The 16,419-nt window shown below is 37.2% G+C and overlaps 1 protein-coding gene across 1 annotated transcript in view; it reads right to left on the minus strand.

Annotated features, from left to right (window-relative positions):
- The window catches only part of IQGAP2 (IQ motif containing GTPase activating protein 2), a 286,526-nt gene that overhangs the window by 101,722 nt on the left and 168,385 nt on the right, over positions 1-16,419 (minus strand). The window contains exons 6-10 of the mRNA XM_027100794.1: positions 15,171-15,238; positions 14,729-14,842; positions 13,975-14,153; positions 11,665-11,752; positions 1,049-1,212 (exon numbers count right to left, since the gene is read on the minus strand). Coding sequence (XP_026956595.1) covers positions 1,049-1,212; positions 11,665-11,752; positions 13,975-14,153; positions 14,729-14,842; positions 15,171-15,238 — 613 coding nt within the window. The remainder of the gene's footprint in view (positions 1-1,048; positions 1,213-11,664; positions 11,753-13,974; positions 14,154-14,728; positions 14,843-15,170; positions 15,239-16,419) is intronic.

Here is a 16,419-nt window from a genome sequence, read left to right on the forward strand (position 1 = left end):
TAATTTTTAATTCATGCAAACATTTATAGAGATTTTCATTTTTTAATTATTTTTCTTTTCTTATCATAAAAAACAAGATAATGCTATATATTTCAATTTCATTTTTTCCACTTAACAGTAGGGTGTGCAACCTGTTATTAGTTAAACGTGGTTTATCTTCTATATAGATATAGAAGATATCTGTAGTATCTTCTCAGTACTATAGATAATACTGTGAAACATCCTGGTATACCTGTGAACTGCCTGTTTATGCTTTTGGCCTCCTCCTCTTTTGTTTTTTTTGGTGGAGCAGTACTGTTTTTGCTTTTCAGATTCATTGTCCTTCCATGTTTCCTTAGAAGTTTAATTATTTTTTACACTTAACCTTTCATACCGGCAATTTATTCTGTTATGTGTAGTGAGGTAATGTTTTCTTTCCCACACGGTTAAATACTTCTAAGGATTTCATTTTTTTCTCCAGGTCTTTGAAATATTAGCTCTTTCATAATTGAAATTCTTGCTGCTGCTTCTAGTACTGTTCATTCTGTTGCACTGTTTGGCTTAATCCTGTACTAGTGCATATGCTCTTATTTACTGTGACCTTATATGATTATTACTGCTTAATACTATTAGCATTGCAAGGAGCACACAATGACAAAAATCAAAGCCATGGTGCTAATGTTCTTGGTTGCAAATGTCTAGAAATGCAGATTCAGAGCTTATTTTTCTATATCAAAAAACATTAGATATTTAAAAATATCTCAATATAGTTATTAACTTATCCCAAGTTCTCCAAAAATCACACAGAGAATGAGAACAACTAGTTTTCAATGTGTATTTGTGTAGAGCCCTGCCTGCATTTCCCACCTATGCTCTCAGATTCTTTAAGGAGATGAAAAGCAGGAGTTAAAGAGGAAGGTGGCCGTGGAATTGGTACAGGGAGGCCAATGAGACCAGGGATTGGTACAAATTAAAGACACTACACTCCCACTCACCTTTCCTCAACAGCACTCCTCATTGCTAGGACTCAGAATTAATATCTCCGTACCTGGAGTCTCCTCTGACTTACCATAGCGTTCTGTTTCTGGAGGTTGAAAAGTTCATTCTGATACATTGCACCAGCAAAGGGATAAACAGTGGGCAGCTGGGCCTCTGGTTTCTGCAGTGCAAGCAGTGTGTATTCAGGGTCACCTTCCCGAATAACAGCGTTGATGTGGTCCACTGCAGCCAGCCCTGAGGGTAGAGTGACATTCTGTCAGAACCTGTGCCTTTCCCACTGCAGCCTGACCCAACCAGCCCATATATCCAAGGATTAGAACCTAAGTAGTTACTTTCCATGAACTCTGAAAAGCTGTCGTTGGATGGTAAGCAAAGCCTTGGAAATGGTAGCTTGTAATTGGAAGTCACTCTAATCCTTGCAGCTAGTCCCTAAAAGAACCTCAGCATTGATAGAGCTGGAGTTATGAGGTCATTCCTGCCTAGCATGACTTCCCTACAAAATCCTTCCTTTCAGGACCAGCTTTGGAACCATCTCTCCATGAAGCCTTCACAGTGCTCCAGTTCCTGAGGACTTCACACTTAGGGAATCCTGCAGTCATTGCTCTTTACAGCTCTTTGTGTGTAAGCACTGCCTCCCCAAGGAGATTAAAGACATGTGAAGACCAGAGAAGCAAGGACTTGCCCTATGGCTCTATCCTCCCTCTATATCAGCACCATGGGAAACCCACAGGAGGCACTCGGACACACTGCCGCTTGATATGGAATGGTTATTAGTTCTCCAAATATTAGTTCTCCAAATATGCTCTCATCTCTTGTGTTCTGTAAAGTGTGATTCTTAGGGAAAAATAATTTCAGATACGTTTTAAAAAATATTACAACCAGAATTCATATGATTACATAATTCTGTGTTAGCACAGTAGTCCCATGTGTTAGTATGGTTCTAAGAACCCCAGTGGATGCCTGAAACCATGGATAGTACCAAACCATTTATGTACTGTTTTTTTCTGTATATACATACCTGTGATAAAGTTTAATTTTTAAATTAGGTAAAAAGATTAACAATAATAACTAATAATAAAAAGAATTATAATAACATAAGTGGTCTCTCGAAATATCTTTTTTTTTATTGAGGTATAGTTGACTTACAATATCATATTATTTATAGGTGTACAACATAGTGATTCAATATTTTTACAGATTATATACCATACAAAGTTATTATAATATTAACTATATTCCCTGTGCTGTACATTACATTCTTATGACTTCTTTATTTTATACTGGTAGTTTGTACCTCTTAGTCCCCTTTACCTATTTCTCCCATCCCATTCACCTCCCTTATGGCAACAACTAGTTTGTTCTCTGTGTCTATGATTTTGTTTCTGTTTTATTTATTCATTTGTTTTGTTTTTTAGATTCCACACATACATGAAAACACATAGTATTTGTCTTTTTCGGTATGACTTATTTCACTTAGCATAATACACTCCAGGTCCACCATGTTGTCACAAATGGCAAGATTTCATTCTTTTTTTTTTTCTGGCTGAGTAATATTCTATTGTATATATATACACCACATCTTTATCCACTCATTTGTTGATGGACACTTAGGTTGCTTCCATGTCTTGGCTATTTAAGATAATACTACAATCACATTGGGGTATATGTATCTTTTTGAATTAGTGTTTTCATTTTCTTTGTATAAGTATCCAGGAGTGCAATTGTGTAGGTTCCATTTTTAATTCTTTGAGGAAACTCCATATTGGTTTCCATAGCAGCTGTGCCAATTTATATTTACCAACAGTGCACAGGGTTCCCTTTTCTCCACATCCTCACCACAACTTGTTATTTCTTGTTTTTTGATGATAGCCATTCTGACAGATGTGAGTTGATCCCTGATCATGGTTTTGATCTGCATCTCCCTTTTCATTAGTAATGTTGAGTATCTTTTCATGTACCTGTTGGTATCTGTACGTCTTCTCTGAAAAAATGTCTATTCAGGTCCTCTGCCCATTTTTAAATTAGATTGTTGTTTTCTGAGACTGAGTTGTATGAGTTCGTTATGTATTTTGGTATTATTCTTTTACTGGTCATATCATTTGCAACTATGTTCTCCCATTCAGTAGAATGCCATTTCGTTTTGTTAATGGTTTCCCTTCCTGTGCCAAAGCTTTTAGTTTGATATGGTTCCATTTGTTTATTTTTGCTTTTGTTTCCCTTGTCTCAGGGGACAGATCCAAAAAAATATTGCTAAGGCCAATGTCAAAGAGCGTACTGCCTATGTTTTTTTCTAGAAGTTTCATGGTTTCAGGTCTTACATTTAAGTTTTAATCAATTTTGAATTAATTTTTGTATAAGGCATGAGAAAATGGCCTGGTTTCATCCTCTGACATGTAGCTGTCCGGTTTTCCCAACATCACTCTTTCTCTGTTGTATATTCTTGCCTCCTCTGTCATAGATTAATTGACCATGTATACGGGTTTATTTCTGGGTTCTCTATTCTGTCCCATTGATCTGTGTGTCTGTTTTTGTGCCAATACTGTACTGTTTTGATTATTATAGTAGTAGAGTTTGAAGCCAGGGAGGATGACACAGCTTTGTTGTTTTTCTCAAGATTGCTTTGGCAATTTGGGGTCTTTTGTAGGTCCATACAAACTTTAGTATTATTTTTTCTAGTTCAGTGAAAATGCCACGGGTATTCTGATAGGGATTGCATTGAATCTGTAGATTGCTTTGGGTAGAATGGACATTTTAACAATATTAATTCTTCCAATTCATGAGAATGAAATATATTCCCATTTATTTGTGCATTATTTCTTTCAGTAATGTCTTCTAGTTTACAGAGTACAGGTCTTTCACCTCCTTGGTTCAATTTATTCCTAGGTATTAGATTTTTTTGATACAACTGTAAATTGTTTTCTTGTTTTCTCTTTCTGATGGTTCATTATTAGTGCATAGAAATGCAACAGATTCTGTATATTAATGTTGTATCCTGCAACTTTATTGAATTCATGTATTAGTTCTAATGGTTTTTTGGTGGAGTCTTTAGAGTATTATATATGGAGAATCATTTCACCTGCACATAGTGACAGTTTTACTTCTTCCCTTCCAATCTGGATGCCTTTTATGTCTTTTTCTTATCCGGTGTTGTGGCTAGGGCTTCCAATACCATGTTGAATAAAAGTGGTGAGATGGGCATCCTTGTCTCGTTCCTGATCTTAGAGAAAAAGCTTTTAGCTTTTCGGCACTGAGTATGTTAGCGGTGGGTTTGTCGTAAATGGCCTTTATTATGTTGAGGTATGTTCCCTCCCCACCCATTCTGTGGAGAGGTTTTGTCAAATGCTTTTTCTGCATATCATCATGTGATTTTTAGCCTTCATTTTGTTAATTTGGTGTATCATGTTGATTGGTTTGTGCATATTGAACCATCCTCTCATCCCTGGAATAAACTCCACTTGATCATCATGTATGGTCCTTTTAATGTACTGATGAATTCAGTTTGCTAATATTTTGTTGAGGGTTTTTGCATCTATGTTCATCAGGAATACTGACCTGTAATCTTCTCTTTTTTTGCAGTGTCTTTGTCAGGTTTTGGTATCAGAGTAATGCTGCACTCAGAATGAATTTGTAGTGTTTCCTCCTCTTCAATTTTTTGGAATAATTTGAGAAGGACAGGTATTAACTCTTCTTTAAATGTTCAGTAGAATTCACCTGTGAAGCTGTCTGATCCTGGACTTTTGTCTGTTGGGAGTTTTTGTTTTTGTTTTTGTTTTTTTAAATTACGGACTCAATTGCATTACTAGTGATCAGTCTGTTCAGATTTTCTTTTTCTTCCTAATTCAGTCTTGGAAGATTTTATGTTTCTAGGAATTTATACATTTCTTCTGGGTTGTCCACTTTGGCTTATAATTCTCTGTAGTATTCTCTTATGATTCTTTGTATATCTGTGATATTGGTTGTAACTTCTCTTTTACTTCTAATTTTATTGATTTGGGCCTTTTTTTCTTGATTGAGTCTAAGGGTTTATTAATTTTGTTTATCTTTTGAAAAAAACAGTTCTTAGTTTCACTGGTCTTTTCTACTGGGTTTTTTTTGTTTTGTTTTGGTCTCTATTTATTTCTACTCTGATCGTTGTTATTTCTTTCCTTCTACTAACTTTGGGCTTTGTTTATTCTTCTTTTTCTAATTCCTTTAGGTATAAACTTAGGTTGTTAATTTGAGATTTTTCTTCTTTCTTGAAATAGGCCTGTATTCCTATATACTTCCCTCTTAGATCTGCTTTTGCTATGACCCATAAATTTTGGCAAGTTGTATTGCTATTTTTATTCATCTCAAGCTATTTTTTGATTTCCTTACTGACCCATTGGTTTTTTTAGTAGCATGTTGTTTAGTCTCCACGTGTTTGTGTTTTTTCCAGTTTTCTTCCTGGAATTGATTTCTAGTTTTATACCATTATGGTCAGAAAAGATGCTTGATATAATTTCTATCCTCTTAAATTTGCTGAGACTTGCTTTGTGGCCTAGCATGTGATCTGTCCTGGAGAATGTTTCCTGTGCACTTGAAAAGAATGCATATTCTGCAGTTTTGGGATAGAATGTTCTATAGGTATCTATTAAGTCCATCTGCTCTAATGAGTCATTTAAGGCCACTGTTTCCTTATTGATTTTTGGTCTAGATGTTCTGTCCATTGATGTATGTAGGGTGTTAAAGTTTCCTACTATTATTGTATTATTGTCAATTTATCTCTTTATGTCTGTTAATATTTGCTTTACATATTTAGATGCTCCTATGTTAGATGTATATATGTTTAAATATTACATCCTCCTCTTGGATTGACCTCTGTATCATTATGTAACGTCCTTCCTTATCTCTTGTTATAATCTTTGTTTTAAAGTCTATTTTGTTTTACATTTGGCAGGGCATATATGTACATGCCACTCTCACTTTGTCCCAGATTACCCTTCCCCCTCCCCGTGTGGATAGGGAGGGTGGGAGGGAGGGAGACAAAAGAGGGAAGAGATATGAGGATATGTGTACATGTATAGCTGATACACTTTGTTATAAAGCAGAAACTAACACACCAGTGTAAAGCAATTATACTCCAGTAAAGATGTAAAATAAATAAATAAATAAAGTCTATTTTGTCTGATATGTGTATTGCTACCCCTGCTTTTTTTTTCCATTTCCATTTGCTTGGAATATCTTTTTCCTTCCCTTCACTTACAGTCTCTGTTGCCTTTATCTCTGAAGTGAGTCTCTTGTAGGCAGCAAATAGATGGGAATTTTTTTTTTTTAAATCAATTCAGCCACCTTATGTCTTTTGATTGGGGCATTTAGTTCATTTACATTTAAAGTGATTATAGATAGGTATGTACTTATTGCCATTTTGTTGTTTGTTTTCTGGTGGTTTCTGTAGTTCTTCTCTATTCTTTTCTCTTAAACTCTGTGGTTTGATGATTTTGTTTAGTGTTATGTTTGGGTTCCTTTCTCTTCTTTCTTTATCTTTTTTTAAATTTTTGGTTTGTGGTTACTATGAAGTTTATATACCTACAAATATATAGATCTCAACGTATCTCTAGCTCTAGTCATTTAAATTCAAATACACTGTAAAAGCTCTACAAGTTTTACTCCCCCTCCACATTTTGTTTTTGATGTCATATTTTACAACTGTTTGTGTATCCCTTAATAACTTATTGTAGCTATAGTTGATTTTATGACTTTTGCCTTTTAACCCTCAACTAGCTTTTTAAGTGGTTGATCCACTGCCTTTACCATACACACTTGTCCCTTGGTATCCATGGGAGAAGGTTCCAGGGCCTGCTGTGGATACAGAAATCTGCAGACACTCAAGTCCTATAGTCAGCCCTCTGTAACCACAGATCCACATCTGTGCATTCAACCAACCTCAGATCATGTAGTACTGAATGTACTTATTGAAAAAAAAATTCATGTGTAAGTTTAAACCTGTGTTGTTCAAGGGTCAGATGTATTTGCCTTTACTAGTGAGATTTTTCCCTTCATGTATTTTCTTATTTCTTGTTATTGCCTTTGTTTGGTTTTGTTTTTGCTGGGTTTTTTGTTTTGTTTTGTTTGTTTTGGTAAAGAAGATCCTTTAACATTTCTTGTGAGTTTAGTGGTGATGACCTCTTTTAGTTTTTGTTTATTGGGGAAATTCTCTCTCCTTCATTTCTGAAGGATAACTTTGCCTGGTACAGTATTCTTGGTTGTAGGTTTTTGTTTGTTTTGTTTTTGTTTATGTTTTTCCTTTCAGCAGTTTAAATGTATCATGCAACTCCATTCTGGCCTGCAAAGTTTCTGCTGAAGTATCAGCTGGTAGCCTCATGGAGGTTCCCTCAAATGTGACTCTTCGTTTTCCCCTGTTGCCTTTGAAATTCTCTACCTTTAAATTTTGCCATTTTAATGATGACATGTTTTGGTGTGGATCTCTTTGGGTTCACTTTGTTTGGGACTCTCTGTGCTTCTTGGACCTGGATATGTTTCTTTTCCCAGGTTATGGAAGTTTTCAGCCATTATTTCATCAAACACATTTCCCCTTTCTTTCTCTTCTTCTAAACCCCTATAATGCTAATGTTAGTACACTTGATGCTGTCCCAAAGGTCCCTAAACAAGTCCTTTTTTTTTTGCGGTACACGGGCCTCTCACTGTTGTGGCCTCTCCCGTTGCGGAGCACATGCTCCAGACACGCAGGCTCAGCAGCCATGGCTCACGGGCCCAGCCGCTCCGCGGCATGTGGGATCTTCCCGGACCGGGACACGAACCCGTGTCCCCTGCATCGGTAGGCGGATTCTCAACCACTGGGCCACCACCAGGGAAGCCCCTTATATCCTTTTTTAAAAGATTTTATTTTATTGAACTATAACTGATTTACAATGTTGTGTTAGTTTCTGCTGTACAGCAAAGTGACTGTTATATATGTATGTATATATGTATACATACATATATATATATTCTTTTTCATATTCTTTTCCATATTCTTTTCCATTATGGTTTATTACAGGATACTGAATATAGTTCCCTGTGTTATACAGTAGGACCTTGTTGTTTATCCATTTTTCCTTTATATCCTTAATTTTATAAAAGCTGTTCTGCTAGTCCTCAGGTCATTCTCAGAGAGAGTTGTCCTATATGTTGTTGTAGTCTTGATGTGTCCTTGGCAGGAAGTGAGCTCAGGGTCTTCCTACTCTGCCATCTTGATCCTGCCTACTCAAAATGTTTTATTGTACAAATTTAATGCCTTTTCCAACTTAACTAAGCACTTATCATACACAGTGGCCTTAACTTTTACAGTTGAAGGTCCACCATCAAAATTAGCACAGATTTTTTTCCTTCTTCACAATGTCACAGAAGATTCGTTCTTACTGTAGATCTTAGCAACTTCACCATACAATTTTTTTCTTTCTTTATTGAGAACTTTCGCCGTTTCACTTAAAGAAAGCACTTTATAGCTTCTCTGGCATACCTGAATTGCTAGTATCACTACTCTTGAGCTTTTGGGCCATTATTAAGTAAAATAAGGGTGACTTGAACACAAGCACTATGGTACTAGACAATCTGGTAACTGAGATGGCTACTAAGTGACTAAAGGGCAGGATATACTGGACAAAGTGATGGTTCACATGCCAGGTGGAATGGTGCAAGATTTCATCATGCTACTCAGAACAGCATGTAACTTAAAAGTTATGAATTATTTCTGGAATTCTCCATTTAATATTTTCAGACTGCAGTTGACTACAGGTAACTGAAATTGCAAAAAACGAAACTGTGGATAAGGGGGAGACTACCGTATCATTTAACCTTAAAAAAAAAAAAAAAAAGGCCCTGATCACAGAAATGCCTTGGTTTACATCATCTGATCCAACCAGAAGCTCTGTGACGTCTCTACCAGTTATGATGTTCAGATTACAGAGACGCAAATTTTAGTGACCAAATGCAAGGTGCTTGGAACAGTAAATTCAGCATAGTTTCCAGAAAACAGAAATGGATTTGCTGACCAAATAGAAGAATGAGCGATGAACTCTGCCACCAGGCAATAGCAAACTGGACAGAACCAGCAGGATTTTGCCCTATAAAGAAGGCTTCAGGGTAGTAGAAATAACACAGACCCATAGATTTGTAGATCTTTTCAAGGATTAGTCTGTCTCCCTAATACATGACTAGACTACAGCTAAGATTATTCTAACCTTTTTTAACAGAGGACAATTTATCTTCTCTAACTATATTCACAAGGAGCTATGCTCAATAACTTTTCTACTGAGACACGTCATTTAATAGCAGGAAATACAACTAATGCAACCTTTCATGCCACACCCCAGAAAATTTACACTTTTAGAATAAGTTAGAATAAGACCCTAAGGACCCAAACCCTTTTTTCTATTCTTAGAACTAGTATGATAAATGAAAGAATTCCAGAAAGGAAGGTCAGCGGTTGTTTGTCATGTTTGCTGCTCTGTTAAAGCTATCCAAGGCCTTGCAGTTGTGTCTCTGATTACTCTGAATAGGATCTTGCTTCACCTTTGAAAACTCTATTATATGAGTTTGGAAAACTGGATGGTAAAATATTATGAGAAAAATTATATCCTTTAAAACACTCTTAAGGAACCATTTCTCCTAAAAAAATAAAGTAAGCTTAACCACTCTTTTACACTCTGCATTTAACAAAATTTCAAGCCCTAATCTTAACAGAATATATATAGTGAATGAAATGCATGTACCAAACCCCAAAGTTAAATGATTGCAGTTCAAACAAACCTGAAGCCCCCGACAACAGATTTCGTGATATTACCATCGAAGTTTTCACTTCTGTCATTACCATGGCTGCTACAAGTGTAGACACCTTAACATTTTAATATAATAAGCTCTATGGTTGGGGAAAAGCTCGTCAAGTAGTTACACTGACATATTTTAAAGCATACAATTGTCTCATTGTCATGTTACTGGCTAAAATATGCTTTAGAGGATTTTTTTCAAGACTATTTTTAGTATTACTGGACCATAAATTTTCCAATAGGGAGAGATCAAAACCTTCAGAATAATCATGTTCTAAGCATGCAAAGCCATTAAACACTGCAATGCCCTTCATATTTTAGCTGGTTATGCATTAGGGCAGATCATCTCATGACTCTTACTTAAAAGTGGAAAAAAAAAGTATAGTCTTTTTGGCATCAAATTTGTGGTCAGGAAATTATGTCATTTAGTAGAGTATTGAAACAGTTATATAAGGCATTTTATTTAACATGAAAAAGAAATCGATTTTAGTGGTTATAAACATTTCAAAAACAAAGGCTGGCACAAAGCTATGGAACCATTTCCCCACTAAGCTTACGAACCTCAGAGGTATTGCTCGCAATATTCGTTTCTTCCTGTAATTCATTTCTGCCAAGCATAATGAAATTCTCACTTTTCAAACAGAGCAGAAAGAGAAACTTGAAACTGTGCTTCATGTATCATCACCAACATGTTCAAAATTTCATAAGAATAAAAGAATAGGAACACACATCTCAAAACGTCGTGTTCCCTTAAAAAAAAGTTATCCTAGCGCTCTCCACAGTTGTAAATGGAGGTAAGTTCTCAAACCCACTCAGTTGTTAACTCCTAGACCTTTCTATCAATTTTCTCTGGGCCTCCTTGATCACTGTTTGAAGCCTTTAAAATACGTCTCTACCGGCAACTTAGGCGTGAACGCCTGGGTAACACCTATAGGTGTGCGTTTTCTTGAAGGTGGTAAGAGCCATAAAGAACATTCAAAGCTTATCTAGGAGGTTACGATGAGGGTTTAGGACTCCTGGAATTAGTGGACACCCCAGATTTAAACTTGGCAGACGGTTCAGATGTTTTATTAAATTACATGGGCTAACTGGTGTTTGATGTATTTGTTTTTTGGGTATATATGGGTTATTTAGGTTGACCTAGGGGACATAAATGCCAAAGAGAATTCCTTACTGCCTCAAGTAAAAATAAATTTTATTACAGAGAGGAAAAAGACTAATAAAGAAATTAATGTATCTAAACTTGCATACACTTATTTTAATTACCCAAGTTTTCTGTTCTTTATAGTCACACAACTAGGTACCAAGGAGAACTGTCCTGTGTGACTCCATAGAGTCTCAGGGATGTGGGATTCAAACCTGCCATCATGTGATTTATAGGCCTGTCAAGTCTTATTCACTTGCACCAAAGCTACAAAAGCTGTAAGAAAACAATTCTTACAAACTACAGACTAATGATTGGGAAGTAATAAAAAGCAGGGGTGTCAATAATAGCTTTTACGGTTCCAATCGAATGCCATAACATGATCATGGGCAAGGAATGACAATCCTTAACTCATAATCTTTACTAAATAACCTTTAAGATTAGCCCAATAAGGGACAGGTTCAAAATATGACATATGCTGTACCTATGATGAAACAGGAAGGTACAGTCAAACTAGCTTCAAGATGCTTTGAGATACTTTGCATGGACTGGGGACAAGACAGCCAGAAAAGCTCCATGGAAAACTGGCAGATGGTAACACCAGAATTAAGAGCAACACTGACTGACTTTTAGTGGATTTTTCATCATATCAGGCATTTTTACAAGGATACAAGTTAAGAGTTTTGCTGAGATTTGGATAAGGAAAATTTGCATCTTCTAGAAGTATCCATTTCCTTCATATGATCCATTACTCACTGTTGACTTTATTGATATTGCCTTGGATTTCTGCTTGTGTCAGCAATTCTTCATATGCATCTCTTTCTTCTTCTGAAATACAGTTATTCTGCAAAACAAAGGCTTCATTGATTCCTGAAGTTAAATATTTCCAAAGCTCGATATTCAAAAGCAAAAACTTAAAGAGTGCTAAAAACCACTTGCTAATGTTCATGTGAACTCAATACAAGCATTTAAGAGTGCCTGATCTGTGCAGGGCGCTAGGGTTAGCTAAGCCGGCAAGGGTTACAAAGATGAACAACAGACCCAGTGACTCTCTGTAAAAGCCTAACTGTATAATGTGCAAAACATTAGGTTGGACCACTTGATATTGCCATTTTTTTGTAGATCAAAACCAGATGATTATTAGCAATTTCATCTGATTCAGTCTAATAAAATCAAGAACACAAATAACAAATACACACAGCAGAACAAAATATATTCTAGGGAAGTACATACTTGGTTAGAAAGAAAACTTTAAGAAGAGACAACAGTTGAGGAGGGCCTGAAGAAGAGAGTAATATTCAAGGCGGAGAGGAGAGAGCAGGATGTAGACAACAGGATTTGGTCACAAAGGTGGGAAACTTGGCATGTTGGGCTATAGCACAGAGTGTATGTCTAGGGTTAGCCAAAAAGATGGGGAGGTAGGTTGGGAATCCTGGAGCCTTTTAATGCCAACAGGAGGACCTGTACTTGCAGTAGGGAATCAGGGGAGGTTTCTGGTGGGATGACATCAGATCTGTAGCTAAAGATTAATTTTGCAACCTTAGCTCTGAGAGGGGGTGGCCTGGAGAATGATAGGAAGCAGTGGGGCCCATGGGGAAGGTGCTGAGACAGCCCTGAGACAAGGTCAGGAGGGGCAGGGCCGAGGCAAGGGCGGGGAAACTAGAAGGTAGGTGATGGAGGTCAGCCTGTCAAGAAAAGGCAGAAGACAGTGATGGATGGGACACGGGGGACATAAAAAGCAACAATGTGGGAGTCATTCCAAAGGGAAGTCAGCAAGAGGCATGCACAGGAGAAAGGCAGGGTGAGGATGAGCACGCTTCTGATGTGGTGGGGGGCAAAGCCTATGGGACACAGAGATGAAGGTATCTGGAGGAGCTTTAGTGGGGCCTGGTATCAAGTTGACAGCTGATTTCTTCAACAAGTGGATGAGCTCAACGGAGAAGAACAGAGAGAGGAGTGATTCAATGACAGACTTGGAAGAATCCCTATATTTGGAGGGAGGAATAGGCAGAGACATTAAAAGATGCAGAAGAGAACCACAAGCATAGAAGGCAGGCGGGGCAGCGTGAGGCAAGTGTGCCAATGTTGGCAGAAGCCACCCACTGAGAAAAGGCTGGGATAAACGGGTTACTTTGGGTAATAGAGCTGAAGCTGATATGGCAAGAGTTGAAGGAGAGGAAAGTTGGCGAGGAAGTGGAAGCTCGGAGTGCAACGTTTTTAATAAGACAGGAGGTGGGATATATGAAGTGAGGGTCAGTAGCCGGCTGCCTTGTCGAGGAGAGAAACCACTTCCTCAAATATGAGGGGAAACTATGGGGAAAATATGAGGAAAGCAGATTCAAAAACATCTTCTCTAAACGTCACCACACCCAATTATTAGCCTCTAGTAATAAATCTGAAGGTAAGTTGGCTAATACAAGGTTGGTGATACCCAACAAGGGAAGATCTTTATCTGCTGCTTCTACACCTTCTAGGTAAGTTTTCATCATGACCTTCCATCCTTATGACCTGTAATATTCATCATAAAAAGAAACCTAATTTCCTTATGGAGTGCATGGTCTTCTTTAACCCTTACCTCTCACCCAAACCAATGGCCTGTGGCTAGAGAGACCACAGCCAGCAAATTTAAAAGTATCCCTTGCTGGGAGTTCCCTGCTGGCGCGGTGGTTAAGAATCCACCTGCCAATGCAGGGGACATGGGTTCGATCCCTGGTCTGGGAAGATCCCACATGCTGCGGAGCTACTGAGCCCGTGTGCCACAACAACTGAGCCCACGTGCTGCAACTACTGAAGTCCACGTGCTCTAGGGCCTGCGTGCTGCTACTGCTAAAGCCCATGCTCCGCAACAAGAGAAGCCACTGCAATGAGAAGCCCGCGCACCGCAACAAAGAGTAGCCCCTACTTGTCACAACTAGAGAAAGCCTGCGTGCAGCAACGAAGACCCAACGCAGCCAAAAATAAATAAAATTAAAAAATAAAATCACTTGTAACATTACAGCTTTTTCAAACTAGCAATGCATAACTATGCTTATTACTGTATTGATCACTCAGAATCTCATTGAATACCTTCAGCCTTGCATTTTCCTCTTTTCTCTTCTTGGCTTCCCAGAGTTCCTTCTGATATTCCTGTGCAAGGTTGTCATCCACTAAAGTCAAAACTGCATTTGGGTTTCTTAGTGTTATAATGGTCTGCTCGGTTATTCCTTTTTCAATAGCTTCATTAATGGCTATAACTGCAGCATGCACTGCAAAGTAAAGAGAAAAAAAGAACTTTATCAACAAAAGACAACATGGGCAGGTGTACTGGCCCTGCAGAACTTAAGCAGTTTTACTTTCTTTCTTGGGGTCCGATAAAGCATTCAAAAAAGAGACCTCAGACACATCACAGAGCATCCCTCTGACAACCTCCCCATCTGCCCATCTGTCTTGGGTCCTGTCTCGGTGTCTGTCATGTAATGCCTATTCATTTATTCGACTTGCACTGAACGTCTAAAATGAATCAAGTACTATGGGTTGACATGGAAAGACTCACAGCAGTGAGTACCCTGCCACTGAAATGTAAGGACGTAGCAGAGAAATGTTCTGGAGAATGAAGACATTTCTCTAATGTCTTAAATCACATTACACAAGTGGATGTCTAGAGTCCAAAGTGAATTACTTGGTTATGTTCTGATGTGCTCAAATTAACCATCTATAATACATATAATAAAAAATTTTAGGGTGCTTATAATATCTTCTAAATATTCTATTTCTTATAACCAAAATCAAGAATAGGTTAAGTCTCACGTCATTGGCAAGTTTGAATTTTAAGTAGACTTACGTGCAGCTTCATCCACGGACAGTTCATTAGCCAGAATACCACCTATTTTGCTGAAAGATGGCATCTGTATTCCATATTTCTCAAGCTCCTTTCTCATATTACTGATTTCCTCCTCTGAAAAAGAACAACAATAAAAAAATCAATGAAAGCCACAGAGATGGAGGCAGGAATGAATATATTTGTGTTAAGAAATGTCTTCATCAAGAACATGGGGTCAGTTCTAAACAAGAAACTTAGGAAGAAGCCAGCCTTGGTTTCTCATTTCACAAATGTGGGGAAACAGAAACCCTATAGAGTATAAACAAGATAAAAAGCAAGTTTTCTTCTCTGATCAATATAAGAAAAAAAAAAGGAAATCAATAATATCGAAATGAAAAAAAAATATTGCTACATTTTCTTAATAACCATATTGTAAAAAAATTATCAAGATAAGGAATAGTACCTGTGAAGTCTACTTTGCCCAACAAATCCTGGATCTGGGGTGCAATTCCTAGTTTGAACAGATACAAACTGAAAGAGAAACCATAAAACTGTCAGGAACTTTATCATGTAGATCTTAGAGCTAGAAATTACATAAATCTTAAGGGCTTTTTCAGTTGAGAAACACCAAAGAGATCATCTCATCTAATCCATTCATCTTACAGATGAGGAAACTGAGTCCCGAGGTAACACAGTCCCTAGTGGGACCAGGACTAGAAGCCCAGTCAATGTCCCAAAGACTGGTCCTCTGTAGTACACAGCACTTCCACAGGGCCAACTAACCTAATCACCCAGTTGTAGGGAGAAAAAGAAACACAATTAACACAAAACAGCAAGCAACAAACAAAGTAAACATTTCTTTGGATATTATCAACACATGATTTTAATTTGTTTAGAATATAGCTCAAATTATATTTTTCTTTTCATTCCTATATACGCCTCCAAGTACCATATAACCCTTGAGGAAACATTTGTTTTATACATTCTGAAACAGTAAATAGAGTAGCAAGACTACTGGTGGATGGAATGATGTTAAAGACAAACCATGATGTGGATATATTAATAAATGGAAGATGCAGAGCAAAGTGTACACATTTTAAAAAAATTCAATAGGAAGCAATGATGGTCCCCAACCAGCCTATAACTGGACGAAAGAAGCTGGAGTCTGACATCTAAATTCTACCAAAGAAGATGAAAATATATGGTTATAGGACTTTTCACTTCATCACTGAGCCATAGTTTCTGATCCATATTTGTCTTAACCTTCCCAGCCCCCAAGATTAATTCTACAGCCCAACTAAAAAAATCTGTATTTACTTAATATCAGTTCTGACAGATTTATAACTTAGGAGATTTAATAAGAAGTTAGAATTACATATAACATATGGGAAAATGAACGGAGAATGATTTTGATGGTTTGAAGTACTTCAAGACTCACTTCAGATGTTGATGTGAGATAGATCTTAGTTTATAAAATATAAAATTTCATTAAAGGAGCTGAAGATCAAGCCTTCTTAATGGAATGAAAACTCTTAAAATGAATGATTAATCAGTGTAAGCGGCATGCACTGAAATTAAATTTTTTGACCATCTGTAAAAAATAATCACTTAGAAAAGCAATATGTGATCAAAGTTAAAAATTAGTGATCCATGGTTAAAAAAATACATTAGGAAATCATCACCTGGAGTTAAACACTAAATATTTTGATATA

This window comes from Aethalodelphis obliquidens, unplaced genomic scaffold (genome assembly GCF_003676395.1).
Source record: "Aethalodelphis obliquidens isolate GAN/ISIS:26980383/991018 unplaced genomic scaffold, ASM367639v1 scaffold4, whole genome shotgun sequence".
NCBI classification, from domain to species: Eukaryota; Metazoa; Chordata; class Mammalia; order Artiodactyla; family Delphinidae; genus Aethalodelphis; species Aethalodelphis obliquidens.